The 23,066-nt window shown below is 48.5% G+C and overlaps 1 protein-coding gene across 2 annotated transcripts in view; it reads right to left on the bottom strand.

Moving 5' to 3' along the window:
- SLC18B1 (solute carrier family 18 member B1) overlaps positions 1-23,066 on the bottom strand; it is a 148,582-nt gene that overhangs the window by 104,633 nt on the left and 20,883 nt on the right. For both annotated transcript variants that reach the window (XM_063919719.1, XM_063919720.1), the window contains exons 5-6: positions 7,338-7,485; positions 5,948-6,104 (exon numbers count right to left, since the gene is read on the bottom strand). In XM_063919719.1, the coding sequence (XP_063775789.1) occupies positions 5,948-6,104; positions 7,338-7,485 (305 nt within the window). The remainder of the gene's footprint in view (positions 1-5,947; positions 6,105-7,337; positions 7,486-23,066) is intronic.

Genomic DNA, 23,066 nt, shown 5'->3' on the forward strand with positions numbered 1-23,066 from the left:
CAAAACAATGAGATTTTAGAAAATCCAAAACCACATTGAGATCCCACGGTGCCACTGGAGGCACCACAGGAGGCTGTATATGCAGCACTCCCTTAACAAAGGTCTGGACTTCAGGGACTGAAGCCAATTCTTTTTGAAAGAAAATCGACAGGGCCGAAATTTGAACCTTAATAGATCCCAATTTGAGACCCATAGACAATCCTGATTGCAGGAAATGTAGGAATCGACCCAGTTGAAATTCCTCCGTCGGAGCACTCCGATCTTCGCACCACGCAACATATTTTCGCCAAATTCGGTGATAATGTTGCACGGTTACTTCCTTCCTTGCTTTAATCAAAGTAGGAATGACTTCTTCCGGCATGCCTTTTTCCTTTAGGATCCGGCGTTCAACCGCCATGCCGTCAAACGCAGCCGCGGTAAGTCTTGAAACAGACAGGGACCCTGCTGAAGCAAGTCCCTCCTTAGAGGTAGAGGCCACGGATCTTCCGTGATCATCTCTTGAAGTTCCGGGTACCAAGTCCTTCTTGGCCAATCCGGAACCACTAGTATCGTTCTTACGCCTCTTTGCCGTATAATTCTCAATACTTTTGGTATGAGAGGCAGAGGAGGAAACACATACACGGACTGGTACACCCAAGGCGTTACCAGCGCGTCCACAGCTATTGCCTGCGGATCTCTTGACCTGGCGCAATACCTGTCCAGTTTTTTGTTGAGGCGAGACGCCATCATGTCCACCATTGGTCTTTCCCAACGGGTTACCAGCATGTGGAAGACTTCTGGATGAAGTCCCCACTCTCCCGGGTGAAGATCGTGTCTGCTGAGGAAGTCTGCTTCCCAGTTGTCCACTCCCGGGATGAACACTGCTGACAGTGCTATCACATGATTCTCTGCCCAGCGAAGAATCCTTGCAGCTTCTGCCATTGCACTCCTGCTTCTTGTGCCGCCCTGTCTGTTCACATGGGCGACTGCCGTGATGTTGTCCGACTGGATCAACACCGGTTTTCCCTGAAGCAGAGGTTCTGCCTGGCTTAGAGCATTGTAGATTGCTCTTAGTTCCAGAATGTTTATGTGAAGAGACGTTTCCAGGCTCGTCCATACTCCCTGGAAGTTTCTTCCTTGTGTGACTGCTCCCCAGCCTCTCAGGCTGGCGTCCGTGGTCACCAGGATCCAATCCTGTATGCCGAATCTGCGGCCCTCCAATAGATGAGCACTCTGCAACCACCACAGAAGAGACACCCTTGTCCTTGGAGACAGGGTTATCCGCAGGTGCATCTGAAGATGCGACCCTGACCATTTGTCCAACAGATCCCTTTGGAAAATTCTTGCGCGGAATCTGCCGAATGGAATTGCTTCGTAAGAAGCCACCATTTTTCCCAGGACTCTTGTGCATTGATGTACAGACACCTTTCCTGGTTTTAGGAGGTTCCTGACAAGCTCGGATAACTCCTTGGCTTTTTCCTCCGGGAGAAAAACCTTTTTCTGAACCGTGTCCAGAATCATCCCTAGGAACAGCAGACGAGTTGTCGGCATTAACTGGGATTTTGGAATATTCAGAATCCACCCGTGCTGTTTTAGCACTTCTTGAGACAGTGCTAATCCCATCTCTAGCTGTTCTCTGGACCTTGCTCTTATTAGGAGATCGTCCAAGTATGGGATAATTAATATGCCTTTTCTTCGAAGAAGAATCATCATCTCGGCCATTACCTTTGTAAAGACCCGAGGTGCCGTGGACAATCCGAACGGCAGCGTCTGAAACTGATAGTGACAGTTTTGTACAACGAACCTGAGGTACCCCTGGTGTGAGGGGTAAATTGGAACGTGGAGATACGCATCCTTGATGTCCAAGGATACCATAAAATCCCCCTCTTCCAGGTTCGCTATCACTGCTCTGAGTGACTCCATTTTGAACTTGAACTTCTTTATGTACAGGTTCAAGGACTTCAGATTTAGAATAGGCCTTACCGAGCCATCCGGCTTCGGTACCACAAAAAGAGTGGAATAATACCCCTTCCCTTGTTGTAGAAGAGGTACCTTGACTATCACCTGCTGAGAGTACAGCTTGTGAATGGCTTCCAAAACCGTCTCCCTTTCGGAGGGGGACGTTGGTAAAGCAGACTTCAGGAAACGGCGAGGTGGATCTGTCTCTAATTCCAACCTGTACCCCTGAGATATTATCTGCAGGATCCAGGGATCTACTTGCGAGTGAGCCCACTGCGCGCTGTAATTTTTTGAGACGACCGCCCACCGTCCCCGAGTCCGCTTGAGAAGCCCCAGCGTCATGCTGAGGCTTTTGTAGAAGCCGGGGAGGGCTTCTGTTCCTGGGAAGGAGCTGCCTGTTGCTGTCTCTTCCCTCGACCTCTGCCTCGTGGCAGATATGAATAGCCCTTTGCTCTCTTATTTTTAAAGGAACGAAAGGGCTGCGGTTGAAAAGTCGGTGCCTTTTTCTGTTGGGGAGTGACTTGAGGTAGAAAGGTGGATTTCCCGGCTGTAGCCGTGGCCACCAAATCTGATAGACCGACTCCAAATAACTCCTCCCCTTTATACGGCAAAACTTCCATATGCCGTTTTGAATCCGCATCGCCTGTCCACTGTCGCGTCCATAAAGCTCTTCTGGCCGAAATGGACATAGCACTTACCCGTGATGCCAGTGTGCAGATATCCCTCTGTGCATCACGCATATAAAGAAATGCATCCTTTATTTGTTCTAACGACAGTAAAATATTGTCCCTGTCCAGGGTATCAATATTTTCAATCAGGGACTCTGACCAAACTACCCCAGCACTGCACATCCAGGCAGTCGCTATAGCTGGTCGTAGTATAACACCTGCATGTGTGTATATACTTTTTTGGATATTTTCCATCCTCCTATCTGATGGATCTTTAAGTGCGGCCGTCTCAGGAGAGGGTAACGCCACTTGTTTAGATAAGCGTGTTAGCGCCTTGTCCACCCTAGGAGATGTTTCCCAGCGCTCCCTAACCTCTGGCGGGAAAGGGTATAATGCCAATAATTTCTTTGAAATTTTCAGCTTTTTATCAGGAGCAACCCACGCTTCATTACACACGTCATTTAATTCTTCTGATTCAGGAAAAACTATAGGTAGTTTTTTCACACCCCACATAATACCCTGTTTAGTGGTACCTGTAGTATCAGCTAAATGTAACGCCTCCTTCATTGCCAAAATCATATAACGTGTGGCCCTACTGGAAAATACGGTTGATTCGTCACCGTCACCACTGGAGTCAGTGCCTGTGTCTGGGTCTGTGTCGACCGACTGAGGCAAAGGGCGTTTTACAGCCCCTGACGGTGTTTGAGTCGCCTGGACAGGCACTAATTGATTGTCCGGCCGTCTCATGTCGTCAAACGACTGCTTTAGCGTGTTGACACTATCCCGTAGTTCCATAAATAAAGGCATCCATTCTGGTGTCGACTCCCTAGGGGGTGACATCCTCATATTTGGCAATTGCTCCGCCTCCACACCAATATCGTCCTCATACATGTCGACACACACGTACCGACACACAGCAGACACACAGGGAATGCTCCTAACGAAGACAGGACCCACTAGCCCTTTGGGGAGACAGAGGGAGAGTTTGCCAGCACACACCAAAAGCGCTATATATAACAGGGATAGCCTTATAATAAGTGCTCCCTTATAGCTGCTTTATATATATATAAAAATATCGCCATAAATTTGCCCCCCCTCTCTGTTTTACCCTGTTTCTGTAGTGCAGTGCAGGGGAGAGACCTGGGAGCCGTCCTGACCAGCGGAGCTGTGAGAGGAAATGGCGCCGTGTGCTGAGGAGATAGGCCCCGCCCCTTTTCCGGCGGGCTCGTCTCCCGCTATTTTGTGAATCCAGGCAGGGGTTAAATATCTCCATATAGCCTCTGGGGGCTATATGTGAGGTATTTTTAGCCTTTATATAGGTTACATTTGCCTCCCAGGGCGCCCCCCCCCAGCGCCCTGCACCCTCAGTGACTGCGTGTGAAGTGTGCTGAGAGGAAAATGGCGCACAGCTGCAGTGCTGTGCGCTACCTTTAGAAGACTGCAGGAGTCTTCAGCCGCCGATTTTGGACCTCTTCTGACTTCAGCATCTGCAAGGGGGCCGGCGGCGCGGCTCCGGTGACCATCCAGGCTGTACCTGTGATCGTCCCTCTGGAGCTGATGTCCAGTAGCCAAGAAGCCAATCCATCCTGCACGCAGGTGAGTTCACTTCTTCTCCCCTCAGTCCCTCGTTGCAGTGATCCTGTTGCCAGCAGGACTCACTGTAAAATAAAAAACCTAAGCTAAACTTTTTCTAAGCAGCTCTTTAGGAGAGCCACCTAGATTGCACCCTTCTCGGCCGGGCACAAAAATCTAACTGGAGTCTGGAGGAGGGTCATAGGGGGAGGAGCCAGTGCACACCACCTGATCTGGAAAAGCTTTACTTTTTGTGCCCTGTCTCCTGCGGAGCCGCTATTCCCCATGGTCCTTTCAGGAACCCCAGCATCCACTAGGACGATAGAGAAAAACAAATGGGCATCCACAGACTATTACACTTGAGGGTTGCAGGCAGCACAGGTGGATAGTGGAAAGGAGAAAACAACCAGGGCAACTGGAGAGGAGCTGGGAGCCAGACCAGTGGGGGCCCTGCAAGCAGAGACCTCAATCTTATAGTTTTCACCCTAGACAACATTGGCCTATTCCTACATCCTAACATGAACCAAGCTAAAACCAAGAAACTATAACACACTATTATTTGCATTAGTGGAAGCTGACATTTTTTCATCTTGTGCTGTCCTAAAAAAAAATGTAATATTGTCATGCACTTGTTATGGTTTTAGGTGCGATTTTTTTGTTTTGTAACTATGGGGTTAATTTACTAAGCCTTGGACGGAGATAAAGCCTCGGCCAACCAGCTCCCACCTGTCATTTTTCAAACACAGCCTGGGACATGGCAGTTAGGAGCTGATTGGCTGGTACGTTATCTCCGTGCACTTTATCTCCGTCCAAGGCTTAGTCAATAAAGACTGTCTGGTGCTACAGAGTCTTGTGGCCACTTACAAATAAACAATAATTATACTCACCTTTGTACATGTATGCATTATAGTTAAAAATAGGGCTACACATGTATTCATGAAGTGAGCCATCTTATAGACAGACATAAATATCATAAGCATTGATCAGTGGGTGAACCCACACATGCAATTTACACTGCCCTTATATGTGCACTAGAAAGGGCCAGAGAAACATAGGGGTAAATTTACTAAGATGGGAGTTCTATTTTAGATGGGATGTTGCCCATAGCAACCAATCAGATTCCAGGTATTAGATTCTAGAAGGTGCTACATAAATGAGAAGTAGAATCTGATTGGTTGCTATGGGCAACATACCATCTTAAATAGAACTCCCATGTTAGTAAATTTACCCCATAGAGTATCTTTTCTCCAGATGTTGTACAGAGCAAGTATCTGTGACACTGAGACATGGGCTATGTATGTCTTATAATAACGGTTATGGAGTTGAAGTATGATATTTAAACTTCTGTTCCTATTGAAGTGACAGTAACTAAATGCAAGTTCCAATTTAAGCCATTTATAAATAAAGAAAGGGTTACAGTTTGTACACATACTAAAAGTGACTATATCTAACCAATATTTTTTTCTAGAGAGGAATGAAAGATTCCACACAGAACTTATCAGATCTCATAGGATATGTAAAACCAACATACACTTATTCTAGCCCTTATTTCGGGTCAGATCACAGTGCTGGTGATGCTCCCAAGAGTCACATGATAATATGTCATTAAATACAAGAGAAAATAAGTGGCTTGATCATCTGTATCACTGTATACTGGCAGTCAGGATAGAGGATACAGTATCTTAATGAATGAAAATAAATAGTTACATTTTAGATTAGATACTGAAAACTAGGAAATACAAATAAGAGGAGTTATAAAATATACATACCATATTGTGGCAAGATAATAATATTTAGTGGCACCAGTAATAGAACAAAACAGCCAAGTGTAATAAAAGGCACTTCATAGCCAAATGTTTGGTACAGAAGTCCCCCTATTGGCGGACCCAAGACAAGGCCTAGTCCAGTGAAAATTTCAAGACATCCCTGTGCATTAAATGCAAGAAAATCATTACCGAATATAGACTGGGACAAAGGGTAATGCATTAAAAAAAACGCAATAAATACATGAATGTTTCAGACACTCATGCAACTCTTAAGATGGGTATACACCTAAAGATTAATCTGTCTAATGGGAACAAAAATCTGGTAACATATAGGATCAAATGACAATCGTCTGGGATGTAATTATGTGGTTACAATACCTCCCCTACATCCCGCCCCCTTAGAATCCCGACAGTCGGCACGATACCCATAGAGTGGGAATAGAACCTGTGGCGAGCACAGTGAGCCCGCAAGGTGCTTGTTGCGCTCACCCTCCTCACCGGCCATCTTGACGCCGGAATCCCGGCGTCACTATCGTGACCGCCGGTCACACATACCCAACCCCAATAGACCATTTGCTCCCAAACGTTGGAAAACAGACAATGGTTGTTCAGACAAATTGGTTAAATCCGTTTGATATAACAAATTGACCTGAACAATTGTTTTTGTCCGTTTTCCAGCTTTTGGGAGCAACTGGTTGATTGTCACTTGCTTCCATAAATTACCAGATTTTTGTTCCCAGCAGACAGATAAATCTTTAGGCGTGTACCCAGTTTTATGCATTTCATTATTTACAAACTTAAAATTTTCTGTACTGGTATTCATAACTAGAGATATGCAGGTTCAGAGTTAGTCAGTTCTTAATGCCAAATTAGCGCAAGTTTGGATTTATCTATTTTTCTTATTGGCTATCCAAAACACGCTACAGCTGGATAGCCAATAAGATGCCGTTTTGAGATCCGAGTAAATCCAGGTAAATCTGAATCCGTAAATCTCTCTTCATAACAACAGCTGATAAATAAGTGAAAATTTGAATGCCGAGTTAATATTTTTTAGCTATTTTTTTTAGATGTTATCTTGCACTATTTACAGTGCATATGTGTAAATGAGTCAGGGACATAGGGCCTGATTCAGAGATGGACGCATATTAAACAGCCGCTACGACTTTGTACAATTTGCTAATGCAGCAGGAGAAGTCCTGTGTAAATAGACACCTCTTTCTGGCTTTGCTGATCTGCTGCTGCGCCTGAAAATGCAGCATCGGATTATCTGCGTGAACATCAGCCATCTGAGTAAACTTTCTTGCTGTACTGTTTTGTAGTAAGTGTCATTCAAGACATTAATCTTCAACTTTTTAATTACTAGCACAATTAATAAACAATATAATTGACTCACCATTGCAGTGGCTATATTATTTGGGAAAGCATTTGCCAATATAGAAAATGATGCTGTAATTGAAGCGCCAAACCCAATTGCATCCACCGATCTCACCAGAAAACACATAACTATGAATATTGGTCCATCAGGAGCTTTGTCTAGCAATCTGAAAAACAAAGATCATATGTAAAATACTAAAAATCTTGTAAGACAATGCTATAAATTTAAAGTAGTGAAATACAGCAAATGCTCAGAAATGGCCATTTAAAAAGCAATTATATTCATGTTTGTAAAAGTGCTAATCGTCAAGACCTCCAAGACTATTAAAACTGCCTTAATTGCAGTGTACACACAAATTAAACAGGAAAAATAAATAATTTGCATACACATGGAGTAGATCTAATCATTCTGCTGACTAAAGTGATTATGGGGGAAATTCAGCTGTAGGTGAAAGTGATACGTTTTCACGGGTGTTAACTTATCGCGCATATCGCCCAGTAATTTCACTATACACCTGTATGCAGATGTTAACTTATCATACAATCCAATTAGAAAATGGATGTGAAGTGGAACCATGTCCAGATATTTTTAATTTAAAATAGGGATTTTCCCCAACTTTGCACCTGCTCGGTAGGTGGTGAAAAAAAATGTGTTAAATCCTATGGAGAATTATTGAGTTTTAACTTCACCTGCTATTGACTTGATTGGCCGATATCCATTATTCACGAAAAGCAATTGAATTCGCCCATAAATACATGGCTGCCTTTTCATATCTCACGGTAACCAGTTTTACAACCCTTTCCTCAAGAACCCACACAGATGGGATTTCCTCTCCCCATTGTCATGACCAAGCCAAGCCAGAAGTAAACAACAATTTTTTTCTTAGGTATTATGGTATCATACTTGCCTACAGTGCGGGTTTAGGAGTTTGACACAGCTAAATGAGCAGTGATGTCATGACTACATCATCGAGACTCTGTACCCACCATTGTAGCTCCGCCCACTATACTATTCTGTTATTTCAGGCATTCTAAAGTGTGGGAGTGGCGGGGGGAGGGTTAGCACAAAGATGAAATTCAGCACAACAAATGGTGTCATCAAGCAAACCAAAACACCCACTCAGGACCTCTAGCAGACTTGCCTGTTTTTCTGGGTGTCAGGGAAAGCCACTAGAGATTAAGGAGTCTCCTGGTCGTACTGGGAGAGTAATAAGTATGGAGACCATACTGCAAAAAAAATCATTCTTTTTTTTTGCCTGCTAAAACTGGTAGAAAGTGGAGAAAACTCCATATTCACTTACTTTAACATGGTATGAAACCTAGAATGAAACACATCATTACCTTTGAAAGTAAAGCATTTGTTTAAATTCCTCAGGAAATAAGCAGCAATTTGCAAAACTGGGCAATGGAATGAATATTTGTTGTATACAGTGACAAATCTAAGGGACACAGAATCAAAAATCCAAGAACAAGCAGTGACCAAAAGCAACAACATGACTTGCTGAGGAACTGTGATGGCACTTCGTACATCTAAGTTCAGAGGGAATACATATGGCAGGTTAACAGACTGTCTAAATGCTACGGCCTGATGTATACCGTTATGCTATTATGCTAGTGACACTGTTACAATGCAGCATTTAAATATGGTCATTATTTTGGTCCAATTTAATGGCTGTCAATCTATTGACCGCACCCTATACAGAGTAAAGGTGGCGCTCCAAGGAGACAACTAATACTGCTGCTAAACAAGAAATTGTTTTTTAGTGAAAAGGCAGGCACTGCAGATAAGAACAATCAGTCATGCACAGATGACGTAAGCCATTCAACCAGAGAAAGCAAAGGAAAATCATTTGTATGCCTTGCATACCCAGCAAGAGCAACTGACATACTGTATGTCAACCTGATACATACTGGACAGTAATATTTCATCCTTTGAGAAGGGGAAGCAAGCTAACGGTTAAGAGCAGGAAAATAAGTCCACACAAGACAACAGACCTGGAGAAAGACATAACAGATTATTTAGAAAGATAGATTTAGTGGATTGCGAAGTGATTGCACAGTGAAAATGTTGATTACATTCGCACTGTGTAAAATGCTAACGCATTTAGAATGTATTAAAATATGCATGAAGGGACAGTGCTTGTGAGAAAACTCTGTTCCTGTGTGCGCACTTCTCATGCCATTTTTCGCAAAAATACAATGAGAATGAGCCTGCACATGCGCTGGCTACCATATCTGCTGTCTATCCTCGTTTCACTCAGGGATCAGTGGTCAGTGGGCTGCTTCCAGGTTAGCTGAGGTGCAGTGACAGTCCCAGTTGGCATCTCACATGACTGTACAGATCAGGTGACTGGGTCACAGAGAAGGAGCCCACAATCACCAATCCCTGGGTTCAAGTAAGTTTATATTTATGGGCTCTCCTCTGCCTGTCAATATGCAGAAAGGGAAGAGCAGCAGTAGGAAAAACAGGGGGAAGCCTGCGTAATGCTAGCAAGTCTCCCTTCGTTATTTTTTACCAATTTAACCTTTGTAACTTTGAATAGCTTGCATTTCCCATTACATGTAAAAGGAGAGAGAATTGACTGCATAGGAAAGGAAAGAGTTAAACATCCTGTGAGGGGGTGGACATAGCTGTGAGGAAAGTACAGCCTTTGGAAAAAGGGGAGGGTTAATATATATAGGGAATGCTAGGCCCAGCCTGGTCTCTTGTTGCTGAATTGCCTTGGGGTGAGTGCTGCATAGCAGAGTCTCCCCATTGTTTGTCAAGTGTTCAAATATTTTATTGTCAAGCCTCTTTGCTTACATTGTCCTCCTTTGGTTCCATGGCTGCCTCTCGCCCTCGCCGTTCTGCAGGAACCCCAGCTCGGTACCGCATTTCGGGCGGTGGGGCTGGGCCCGAGGACGGGCTGGCTGGCCCTGGGGACGGCGTCCCGTCCCCCGGGGCCTGCACGGGCTCTGGCGGGGTCACGGAGCGGCGGACTCGGTCGTCCGTGCCGCTGGGGGCCGGGCCGGCTTAGCCGGCCGGGCGCGGGCGGCGGAGAGGGCCGGAGGTTCAGGCAGGCCGCCGGGGGGTGGAAGGGCAGCAGCCCTCACCTCCGAACGCGGCTGTGGAGGAATCAGTGGCGGGCGCGTGCGCGCCATGGGGAGCGCCCGTCAACGGAGCCGCAGGAGTCTCCGGTTTCTTCCACCTCGTCAGGGCAGCACAGCGGTGCCAGGCGAGGGGGGGGGGGGGGAACCAGGCAGGAGGCGGCGGTTAGCCGGACGAGACCCGTCGCGGGGCCTCGTCCGGCGGATGCATCCGACAGTGTGGACAGGGGCTTGGCGGCGGGAAGAGACGGGACGCACGCACGGGGTGCGCGCGCGCCCGCAGCAGGAGGCGCCGTGCACGCGCAGCGGCGCCGCTGGTCTCCCCGTCTCCCCAGCTCACTCCCCTGCAGCCGGAATCCGGCGGAGTGCGGGGGAGGAGGAGGGACAGGGAATGGGTCAGAGGCAGCAGGGCTGCTCAAGGCAATGGAAGGTCTCGCCGCGGCGCCCTCCCAGCGGGCAGAGATCTGCGGGGGGAGGGCTGGAAAGCGAGGGCAGCGCTGGCACCGACGGCCAGTCCCAAGTTGGAGGCAGAGTTTGGTGGGGGACTGGACCGCGTGTGGTCAGGGGCGCCCCCTTTTCCCCACCAGGGCAGACGGGGCGGCAGACGTCGGGGTCCCAGTTGGCGCCTGTCGGGCGTCGAGCGTGTAGGCGCGCGCCGGCTGGGGGTCCCTCGGGGTCCGATGCCGCGTTTTGGGGTGGTCAGGACCCCTCCGGAACGCTGGCGTCGGCCCTGGCCACGGTGGTGGCGGCATTAGGGCCGCGGCCGCATCCCCGGGGGTGGCTACCAGTTCCAGCACGCATGCAGTGGCAGGCGGGTCCGGTGCGTGGACGGTTTCGGCGGCGCAGCGAGTTGCCCGCGCCTGCCGGGAGCTCGGGGCGGCCGCGGCGCAGCTGGATCATCGTGCAGGGCAGGACGGGCAGGGACGTGCAGCGGAGATGCCCCCCCACGAGGTGCTCGGCATGGGCCGCGACTGCTTTCTGGGTCCTTTGCTCCTTTCTCTTCTGCAGGTGATCGCGGTGAAGTGGAGATGGCGGGGACCGAGGATGAGGATGTCGGTTTTGCCACGCCGGAGGATTCCGTGTCCGAGCAGTCGACAGCATCAGGTGAGGTGGTGCAGTCGGGATCGGGCTCCTCCACGCGCTCTAGTTCTCGCAGCTCTTCCTTTTCTTCCTCTTCTCTGTCGTCGCCCGCGTCCGAAGTCAGTAGCACGACTAGGGCAAAGAAGCGCGCGACGAAATACGCCAAGCGGGCAGCGGGTCAGCAGGAGAGACGGAAGAGATGCAAGCGGCTTAGCGAGGACGCTCGCAGGGCCAAGAAGCGGCGCGATTTGCCGGGGGTAGTCCACTGCGATTACACTGCCGTGATGCGGGGACTGAGGGACAGCTGCCGTAAGAAAATTTGCAGGGGTGATACGTTGATATGTTCGTATTGACGAAGGACGCAAAGAAGGACTATAAGTCGGCGTCAGCCAAGAAGGGCATCGGGGCCGAGGCTTTCCGTACCTTCGATAACTGGCTGGCCGGTTTTTGTGTCTTCGCGCCTTGTTACCTGGAGAATAGGCCGGACGAGCATATGAATGTCATCCGATACCTGCATTTAATCCACGACATGCAGCGCACATCGTCGGGCATCGAATGGCGGATGTACGCCGAAAAATTTCGGGAAAAGCAGGACTGCTTGCAGGTGATAGACTTCGGTTGCAAGGACGTCGAAGTCTGGCTACAAGTCACCCGGGCCTCTCAACAGGCTAGGGAGCCCCGGATTCCGGGGGCGGACAGGCACCGCACGGGGTCGTCCGCCCAAGGGACCGGCGCGGAAGGTGGATCGGGCAAGGCAGCTAGGCCGGCCGTCCGCGGAGGAGGGCAGGCCGTCGCAAAAGGAAAGTGCTTCGCGTTTAACAATGCGACCTGTTCCTTCGGCAAGCAGTGTCGATTTCGACATGTGTGCTTCAATGTGGCGGCTCACACCCAGCCTCAGCCTGCTTCAAAGGCAGTCGACAGGGTGCCCGGAGTAAGCAAAATTACTCAAGACCTGGCGCAGGCGGGAGCGCTCCGCAGAGCTCCAACGCCAATTAATTTGGATACAATGGGCAAGTGGTTGAAGTGGTATCCTAATAGGGCGGACGCGCAGTTTTTGTTGGTTTTCGCTTGCCTGTTGCGAGAAGGGTTTCAGTTCGGGCCCAGCGGAATCTCCAGTCTGCTCGTGCCTTGCCATCGGTTCTGCGAGAGAAGGTAGATAAGGAGGTTAGGCTGGGTAGGATGGAAGGACCGTTTAGCTCACCCCCGGTGGATGACTTGGTCATCTCCCCGGTGGGGGTGGTTCCAAAGAAGACTCCAGGTGCTTTCAGGCTCATTCAGCATCTTTCTTACCCGTCGGGGTCATCGGTCAACGACGCGATACCGCCGGCTCATTGCTCGGTGGTTTATCAGTCGTTTGACGGGGCGCTAGAGCTGGTCCGTAGTTACGGGCCTGGGGCCCTTATGGCTAAGATAGATGTGGAATCCGCCTTTCGGTTGCTGCCGTTGCATCCGGACTCATTCCGTTTGATGGGTTTTCGGATCGGATCGGAGTATTTCATCGACAAGTGTTTGCCGATGGGATGTTCCGTGTCCTGCTCGTTCTTCGAATGGTTTAGCACATTCCTTCATTGGTGCGTGGAGTCTTCGTCTGGGGGTCACGGGGTCGCCCATTACCTCGATGACTTCCTGTGTGTGGGTTCGGCGACTTGCTGTTCAGCACCCGAGCTCTGTTTTTTTCACTTCGGCGTTCCCGTGGCAGAGGATAAAACAGAGGGGCCGGTCTCCTGTTTGTCATTTTTGGGGATTGAAATCGACACGGTGGCCGGATCGTGTCGACTGCCTCAGGACAAGGTTGCGAGGCTCCGCGAGGCTATCTGCCGGTTCGGAAGGTCGCGCAAGGTCACTCTGCGGCATGCGCAGTCCTTGCTGGGCATTTTGAACTTTGCTTGTCGGGTAATCCCGATGGGCAGGGTTTTCTGCCGGAAGCTGGAAAGGGCGACTGCGGGTTGTGCCAGACCACATCATTTCGTGCGTTTGTCCTCCAAGATTCAGAGGGATTTGGCCGTATGGGCCTCGTTCCTGGAGGACTTCAACGGGGTGTGTATATGGCAAGCACCAACGGTCGACAGCGCCGGGCTGCAGCTGTTTACCGACGCGGCGGGTTCCTCTGGGTTCGGTTGCTATCTGGAGGGATCTTGGTGCGCGGCCTCGTGGCCGGCAGAATGGCATCGCGAGGGTTTCACTAAGGACCTTTTGCTGCTGGAGCTTTTCCCCATTATGGTGGCGCTGGAGGTTTGGGGCGATCGGCTGGCTCATCGCAGCATCTTGTTTAGATGTGACAATCTGGGCGTGGTGCATGCGATAAATAATCAGAGGGCGAAGTCGCTGGTGGTCCTGAGGGTGCTGGGGCAGTTGCTGTTGACATGCCTGCGTAGGAACGTGTGGTTCCGCGCGCAGCATGTGCCTGGGCTGGAGAACGGAATTGCCGACGCATTGTCACGAGGGCAGTGGGAAAGGTTTTGTTTGTTGGCACCCGAGGCCGACGAGCATGGTTTTCATTGTCCCGGTTATGTCTGGCAGGTGATCGGGCCGGACTGGAGGGTCTAGCGATGCGGTCAGTCGCGCCGAACACGCTTAAGGCATACGGGCAAGCTTGGAGCGAGTGGGAGGAGTTTGTTCGAGGACGAAGTCAACAAGGTAAGAGCGGGCATCGGATGAGGCTCTTTTATTTGGCAGCTATATGTTACGGGTAGGTCCAGAGCGGTGGTTTCCCGGTACTTAGCTGGTATTTCGTTCTTTAGCAAAATCAGGGGCGTCCCTGACGTGACGAAGAGCGGGATTCTGCTGAAAGCGATGAAGGGATGGGCGCGCGTGGCGCCAACGCCGCCTGATAGGAGGCGGCCCATTGATGCAACCTTGCTTCCGGCGGTCATCAGGGCGGTTGGCGGTGTCGCGTCGTCCATGTTTGAGTCGCTGCTGTTCAGTTTGGCGTTCTCAATGGCCTATCACGGTGCCTTTCGGGTATCGGAGTTGGTGGCACCTTCTAAGCGAGCAGATTCGTGCATGCTTGTCGGGGACGTGGTGGTGGGTGAGAGGTCCTTGCTGTGCAGATTGCGTTTTAAGACGGACCAAGTTGGTAGAGGTCGCTGGGTCACCTTGGTTCCGGCACTCGAGGAGAGCATTTGCCCAGTGAGGTTGGCAGGTCAATATGCGGCAGTACGGCCCGATGGTCGGGGGTCATGGCTGCTGCATTATGACGGTCTGCCGGTGACTAAATATCAGTTTCGTTGGATGCTGGGTCGCTGTCTGGCAAGCTTGAGCCTTCCACCCGCTGCTTTCGGGACGCATTCCTTCCGTATCGGGGCTGCGACGTCGGCTGCGTCGGCAGGGTTTTCCGTGGCTGAGATCCAGGCGGTGGGGCGATGGAAGTCGTCAAGTTACAGACGATATATTCGCCCCGTTGCATGAGATGTCGGCTTGCATGCGGTTGTTTAAATTGTAGTTGTGATAAGTTATGTTGTACAGTTCAGTACGTTCTTGTGTTGTCTGTCTGTTTGTCCCCCCCCCCCCCCTTTTATCCTACTCAGGGATTAGCCACTCGCCGCTGCTGGTAGCGGGGGTCTGGAGTTCTTTTGCGATTTTTTGCCTGACTTGACGGACTGAATTCTAATCCACAATTCGGCTGATCAGTTCTAATCAAAGTCCCTCAGCAGGTTTTTACGCTTTCACCTCCAGCTGAGTGCTTACATGTTTTTTCCCATTTTACACCCCCCCTCCCCTCCCCCCGTTTAAATTTCTTATTTTACTTTGATCTTCCCATTTGTGTGTTTATGTTCTGCTTCAAATTGGCTGGAAGCTTGTGCAGATCGGCTAGGCCGTGACTTCTGCAATAAACGAAATCTCAATTTTTTCTTTTGGCAGATCCTTCAGGTTAATGCGTTTAATAACAATGCTATAGATAATTAGTAACCAATTTTACCCCCTTTTCTTCTCTTCAGGTTGGTTTGACGATGACTTGGCTATATGGGTGGTTGGCCACTCTTATGTGTATTGGGCAGCCAGGTTTTTGGCCTCGGAGGGGGCGCAGATGTTTCCTAGGGCTCAGGGAGTTCGTTGGCTCGGTTGGCGGGGGATGATGTGGAATGAGCTGAAGAGTAGACTAGTCAGTCAGGCCAGCGAACATGGAGTCCCTAGGGTGCTGGTTGTCCATTTAGGTGGCAACGACCTGGGGAAGAGGACATCTTTGGAGCTGCGGTGGGCCATGATAAAGGATCTGGCCAGTGTGACCGCAGCATGGACCAATTGTGTCTTGGTGTTCTCGATGATGGTGCCAAGGTTGAGTTGGCGAGGTGTGGCGGATGGTCGCCTGATTGATGAGGCCAGACAGAAGGTGAATGGGGCGGTGGCGAAGTGGGTGTTGTCCCACGGAGGCAAAGTGGTTCGCCACCCTAGGATTCGGTTCCGAGACAGTCACCTTTTTCGGCCTGATGGTGTGCATCTATCCAAAGAGGGGATGATGTTTTTCCTGGAGGATCTGTGTCTAGTGTTGCAGTAGTTAGGGTAAGGTTATGGTGGCGGTGCGAAGACTCTGGGGTGGAGTCTTTCGCTGTTGGCGGAAAAGAACGGCAGGTTGTAGTTTGTATTGTTAGCTGTAGTGATTTACAGTTTGGTGTGGTTTAGGTGCACTCACCTCCATCGACTTTTAGGGCCGCTCGACCACCCTTCCGGGGGCAGTGGCAGGCACCCATCAGGGTGGGTTGTCACTGTGGGGGTTGAGTTGGGCACCTATTACCGATTTTATAGTTTGTATTTAAATTAGGATAGTTTTGAATTTTAACGTTTTAAGGTTAGCGTCAGTTCAATAGAGCCATTCTTTTTTCTGCCACCATATGCCGGCTGAATCGGCATGTTAACAAAATTTTCAATTACAAGTTTGCTAATGGTTAGGGTACAATAAATAGCTAACAATTTTTCTGCCAAATTCAAGTCCCCGTGTCATTATTTCTTGGTATTTGAGGTATATGAATGCTTTACTCTGAATGAAGGGGTCCACCGAGTATCATTAGGATGTTTATAATATGAATTTCAGGGCATGGAGTTTTTTTTTTACGAAACCTCCAAAAGCCCTTTGGTGCTGTTAAGGGATATTAAAATAATGTGAAAAGGGTATGGAAACACTCATTTTCACATTATTTTAAAAAAAATATATACATTGATAAATATTAGTGATGTGCACCGGAAATTTTTCGGGTTTTGTGTTTTGGTTTCGGATTCGGTTCCGCGGCCGTGTTTTGGATTCGGACGCGTTTTGGCAAAACCTCCCTGAAAAATTTTTGTTGGATTCGGGTGTTTTTTTACAAAAAACCCTCAAAAACAGCTTAAATCATAGAATTTGGGGGTTATTTTGATCCCATAGTATTATTAACCTCAATAACCATAATTTCCACTGATTTTCAGTCTATTTCGAACACCTCACAATATTATTTTTAGTCCTAAAATTTGCACCGAGGTCGCTGGATGACTAAGCTAAGCGACCCAAGTGGCAGACACAAACATCTGGCCCATCTAGGAGTGGCACTGCAGTGTCAGACAGGATGGCACTTCAAAAAAATAGTCCCCAAACAACACATGATGCAAAGAAAAAAAGAGGTGCACCAAGGTCGCTGGATGGCTAAGCTAAGCGACACAAGTGGCCGACACAAACACCTGGCCCATCTAGGAGTGGCACTGCAGTGTCAGACAGGATGGCACTTCAAAAAAATAGTCCCCAAACACATGATGCAAAGAAAAAGGAAAGAAAAAAGAGGTGCAAGATGGAATGGTCCTTGGGCCCTCCCACCCACCCACCCTTATGTTGTATAAACAGGACATGCACACTTTAACAAACCCATCATTTCAGCGACAGGGTCTGCCACACGACTGTGACTGAAATGACTGGTTGGTTTGGGCCCCCACCAAAAAAGAAGCAATCAATCTCTCCTTGCACAAACTGGCTCTACAGGGGCAAGATGTCCACCTCCTCCTCTTCCTCAGATTCCTCACACCTTTCACTGTGTAAATCCCCCTCCTCACAGATTATTAATTCGTCCCCACTGGAATCCACCATCTCAGGTCCCTGTGTACTTTCTGGAGGCAATTGCTGCTGGTCAATGTCTCCACGGAGGAATTGATTATAATTCATTTTGATGAACATCATCTTCTCCACATTTTCTGGAAGTAACCTCGTATGCCGATTGCTGACAAGGTGAGCGGCTGCACTAAACACACTATCGGAGTCAGTGGCGGATCTAGACTTAACTTTTAGGGGGGGGCGGTTTAAGAATTACGACTCCTCCCCCTAATCATAGCCCCTCCCACTTAGTAATGCCCTTCCCGTTCGCTTCTAAATTTCCTATTGTTGCCATTACTAATAAAATGTTGCCAGTTAGTGGAGAGAACCCTGCGCACTGGTGATACAGACTGGCGAATCGCCATTCCTTCCATCAGGGGTGGTAGAGGCTAAGACAGTAGGGCAATTTAAACATGCATGGGATAGACATAAGGATATTCGTACAAAGAAATAAGGATCAGATAAGGTTAGAGATAAAAAATGTAAAAAAAAAAAAGAAGGTGGGCAGACTAGATGGGCCAAGTGGTTCTTATCTGCCGACAAATTCTGTTTCTACAGCACACAGAATGAGCCGAAATTCACATTATAGCACACTGTATGAGCTGCAATTCACATTGTAGCACACCGTATGATCCAAAATTCACATTATAGCACACCGAATGAGCCGAAATTCACATTGTAGCACACAGTATGATCCAAAATTCACATTATAGCACACTGTATGAGCCGAAATTCACATTATAGCACGCAGAATGAGCCAAAATTCACATTATAGCACACTGAATGAGCCGAAATTCACATCATAGCACAATGTATGAGCCGAAATTCACATTACAGCATGTAGAATGAGCTGAAATTCACATTACAGTACACTGAATGAGCCAAAATAATGCAGGGACATTACACTTTAGTGGAGACATGGAACACAGGCACTTTAGCTAGGAGCGGAAAGGGGAGACATGGAACACAGAGGGGGCACACACACACACACACACACTTACTTTAGTTTGGAGGGTATGAGACATGGCATACACTGACAGTGACACCTGCTGCAGCCAGCAGCATGAGGAGTCGGATGGAGGCCGGGTGCCGCGGCGGCATTGGGAACGAGGTGGAGAGCGGTGCAGCGCAGCGGGGGAAGGGGAGAGAGAGAGAGCGTCCTGACGCGCGTACAGGAAGGAGGGGGCGTGGTCAGAACAGAGGCCGCTCAGCCGCTGTATGCGCGTCAGGACGCTCTCTCTCTCTCCCCTTCCCCCGCCGCGCTGCACCACTCTCCACCTCGTTTCCAACACCACGGCGGGACCCGGCCTCCATCCCGGTGCCAGTATGTGTAGGGGGGGGGCGTTCGCCCTAATCGCCCCCCGCTAAATCCGCCACTGATCGGAGTACACACTGGAGGGGGGGCAACTTAGGTATAATAAAGCCAGTTTGTGCAAGGGCCTCCAAAGTGCCTCTTTTTCCTGCCAGTATACGTACGGACTGTCTGACGTGCCTACTTGGATGCGGTCACTCATATAATCCTCCACCATTCTTTCAATGGTGAGAGAATCATATGCAGTGACAGTAGACGACATGTCAGTAATCGTTGGCAGGTCCTTCAGTCTGGACCAGATGTCAGCACTCGCTCCAGACTGCCCTGCATCACCGCCAGCGGGTGGGCTCGGAATTCTTAGCCGTTTCCTCGCACCCCCAGTTGCGGGAGAATGTGAAGGAGGAGCTGTTGACGGGTCACGTTCAGCTTGACTTGACAATTTTCTCACCAGCAGGTCTTTGAACCTCTGCAGACTTGTGTCTGCCGGAAAGAGAGATACAACGTAGGTTTTAAATCTAGGATCGAGCACGGTGGCCAAAATGTAGTGCTCTGATTTCAACAGATTGACCACCCGTGAATCCTGGTTAAGCGAATTAAGGGCTCCATCCACAAGTCCCACATGCCTAGCGGAATCGCTCTGTTTTAGCTCCTCCTTCACTGTCTCCAGCTTCTTCTGCAAAAGCCTGATGAGGGGAATGACCTGACTCAGGCTGGCAGTGTCTGAACTGACTTCACGTGTGGCAAGTTCAAAGGGTTGCAGAACTTTGCACAACGTTGAAATCATTCTCCACTGCGCTTGAGTCAGGTGCATTCCCCCTCCTTTGCCTATATCATAGGCAGATGTATAGGCTTGAACGGCCTTTTGCTGCTCCTCCATCCTCTGAAGCATATAGAGGGTTGAATTTCACCTCGTTAACACCTCTTGCTTCAGATGGTGGCAGGGCAGGTTCAGGACTGTTTGCTGGTGCTCCAGTCTTCGGCACGCGATGGTTGAATGCCGAAAGTGGCCCGCAACTCTTCGGGCCACCGACAGCATCTCTTGCACGCCCCTGTCGTTTTTTAAATAATTCTGCACCACCAAATTCAATGTATGTGCAAAACATGGGACGTGCTGGAATTTGCCCACATGTAATGCACGTACAATATTGGTGGAGTTGTCCGATGTCACAAATCCCCAGGAGAGTCCAATTGGGGTAAGCCATTCTGCGATGATGTTCCTCAGTTTCCATAAGAGGTTGTCAGCTGTGTGCCTCTTATGGAAAGCGGTGATACAAAGCGTAGCCTGCCTAGGAACGAGTTGGCGTTGGCGAGATGCTGCTACTGGTGCCGCCGCTGCTGTTCTTGCTGCGGGAGGCAATACATCTACCCAGTGGGCTGTCACAGTCATATAGTCCTGAGTCTGCCCTGCTCCACTTGTCCACATGTCCGTAGTTAAGTGGACATTGGGTACAACTGCATTTTTTAGGACACTGGTGACTCTTTTTCTGACATCTGTGTACATTTTCGGTATCGCCTGCCTAGAGAAATGGAACCTAGATGGTATTTGGTACCGGGGACACAGTACCTCAATCAATTCTCTAGTTCCCTGTGAATTAACGGTGGATACCGGAAACACAATTCTCACCACCCAGGCTGCCAAGGCCTGAGTTATCCGCTTTGCAAAAGGATGACTGCTGTGATATTTCATCTTCCTCGCAAAGGACTGTCGGACAGTCAATTGCTTACTGGAAGTAGTACAAGTAGTCTTCCGACTTACCCTCTGGGATGACGATCGACTCCCAGCAGCAACAACAGCAGCGCCAGCAGCAGTAGGCGTTACACTCAAGGATGCATCGGAGGAATCCCAGGCAGGAGAGGACTCGTAAGACTTGACAGTGACATGGCCTGCAAGACTATTGGCTTTCCTGTCTGAGGAGGAAATTGACACTGAGGGAGTTGGTGGTGTGGTTTGCAGGAGCTTGGTTACAAGAGGAAGGGATTTTAGTGGTCAGTGGACTGCTTCCGCTGTCACCCAAAGTTTTTGAACTTGTCACTGACTTCTGATGAATGCGGTCCAGGTGACGTATAAGGGAGGATGTTCCTAGGTGGTTAACGTCCTTACCCCTACTTATTACAGCTTGACAAAGGTAACACACGGCTTGACACCAGTAGTCCGCATTTCTGTTGAAATAATTCCACACCGAAGAGGTGATTTTTTTTGTATTTTGACCAGGCATGTCAATGGCCATATTCGTCCCACGGACAACAGGTGTCTCCCCGGGTGCCTGACTTAAACAAACCACCTCACCATCAGAATTCTCCTTATCAATTTCCTCCCCAGCAACACCCATATCCTCATCCTGGTGTACTTCAACAGGGACATCTTCAATTTGACTATCAGGAACTGGACTGCGGGTGCTCCTTCCAGCACTTGCAGGGGGCGTGCAAATGGTGGAAGGCACCACCTCTTCCCGTCCAGTGTTGGGAAGTTCAGGCATCGCAACCGACACAATTGGATTCTCCTTGGGGATTTGTGATTTAGAAGAACGCACAGTTCTTTGCTGTGCTTTTGCCATCTTAACTCTTTTAAGTTTTCTAGCAGGAGGATGAGCGCTTCCATCCTCATGTGAAGCTGAACCACTAGCCATGAACATAGGCCAGGCCCCCAGCCGTTCCTTGCCACTCAGTGTCGTAAATGGCACATTGGCAAGTTTACGCTTCTCCTCAGACAATTTTGATTTTTGGGTCATTTTACTGAGCATTATTTTTTGGGATTTTACATGCTCTCTACTATGACATTGGGCATCGGCCTTTGCAGACGACGTTGATGGCATTTCATCGTCTCGGCCATCACTAGTGGCAGCAGCTTCAGCACGAGGTGGAAGTGGATCTTGATCTTTCCCTATTTTACCCTCCACATTTTTGTTCTCCATTTATTAATGTGTGGAATTATATGCCAGTAATATATCAATAGCAATGGCCTACTAATATATATATACTGCGCACAACTGAAATGCACCACAGGTATGGATAGATAGTATACTTGACGACATAGAGGTAGGTAGAGCAGTGGCCTACTGTACCGTACTGCTATACATTATATACTGGTGGTCAGCAAACTGTGCAAAACTGAAATGCACCACAGGTATGGATGGATAGTATACCGGATAAATAGGGGTGTCATATAATGCCCACCCAAATAAGCATAGTAATATCCCACGGGTACCTCCCGATTTTTTCAGGTGCTGTGTTCTTCTCTGGATCTGCAGTATCCAAAAGATAAGGTGCCGGTCTGCTACAATCTCCCCAATCAGCTCACCAGGTGGGATATCACTATGCTTATTTGGGTGGGCATTATATGACACCCCTATTTATCCGGTACGCTTTTCTGCCTAGTCATTGGTGGATTCATTGTGTGAAATCCTGTTGCATTTTATATATTTATTTTTGTGGAATTATTGAATAAACTGTACTACACTATATATTTTCTTTTCTCTTCCAATTTTTTTGGTTTACATGGAGTTGTTCTTCCATCAAGAGAAAGGAGAGAATTTGAACGAATGAGATAAAAGAACGGACATTGAGCCCATTTTTTGAGACTGAACTGGATTTGGACTATAACACTATAATTCCCAGTAAAAAGGAATCAGTGTTATTTTGTGACGTATACATTTCTATACCATTACACACAGACTTTTCCCTGATTATACACCAAGAGGGTGCGCACAGTTGCTTACCTTTGTTGTTATTGTCTTGAGTTTATTTGTGGTGGTTGGGATCACCTTAGCTTCTGTTGCTGCACTATTGAGTTGGGGCGCTGTTTTTTGAAAAAACTATTATCACTATATGCTATACATTAAGGATGGCCATAGGATTGGCAGCATAGAATTGTTCCAGTTTTGCAGTCATTATAAACATAATTTCAAAATCATTCGATGGGACGTGCATGCACATATGAGTTAGCTTGCAAAGGAGCAATGCTGCTCAGCCCATGTTTCTCCTTGCGGTGTATTACATCACCAAACATCGGGAAAACACAGTGCAAAGCACGTAATGATGGCAACCATCACAATAATGCTATCAAATGGAAAAACCATCTTCATCAGGCTGAAAATATTGATAGATGCAAACCATCAGTTACCACTGGCCATCTCTCTTCTAAATGGCACGCACAAGTTAAGTCTGTATGTGTCTGCACCATTCATACGAGTTATTCTGCTGTATGTCAATTTTCCCTGTGT

Source organism: Pseudophryne corroboree, chromosome 4 (genome assembly GCF_028390025.1).
Source record: "Pseudophryne corroboree isolate aPseCor3 chromosome 4, aPseCor3.hap2, whole genome shotgun sequence".
Taxonomy (NCBI): Eukaryota; Metazoa; Chordata; class Amphibia; order Anura; family Myobatrachidae; genus Pseudophryne; species Pseudophryne corroboree.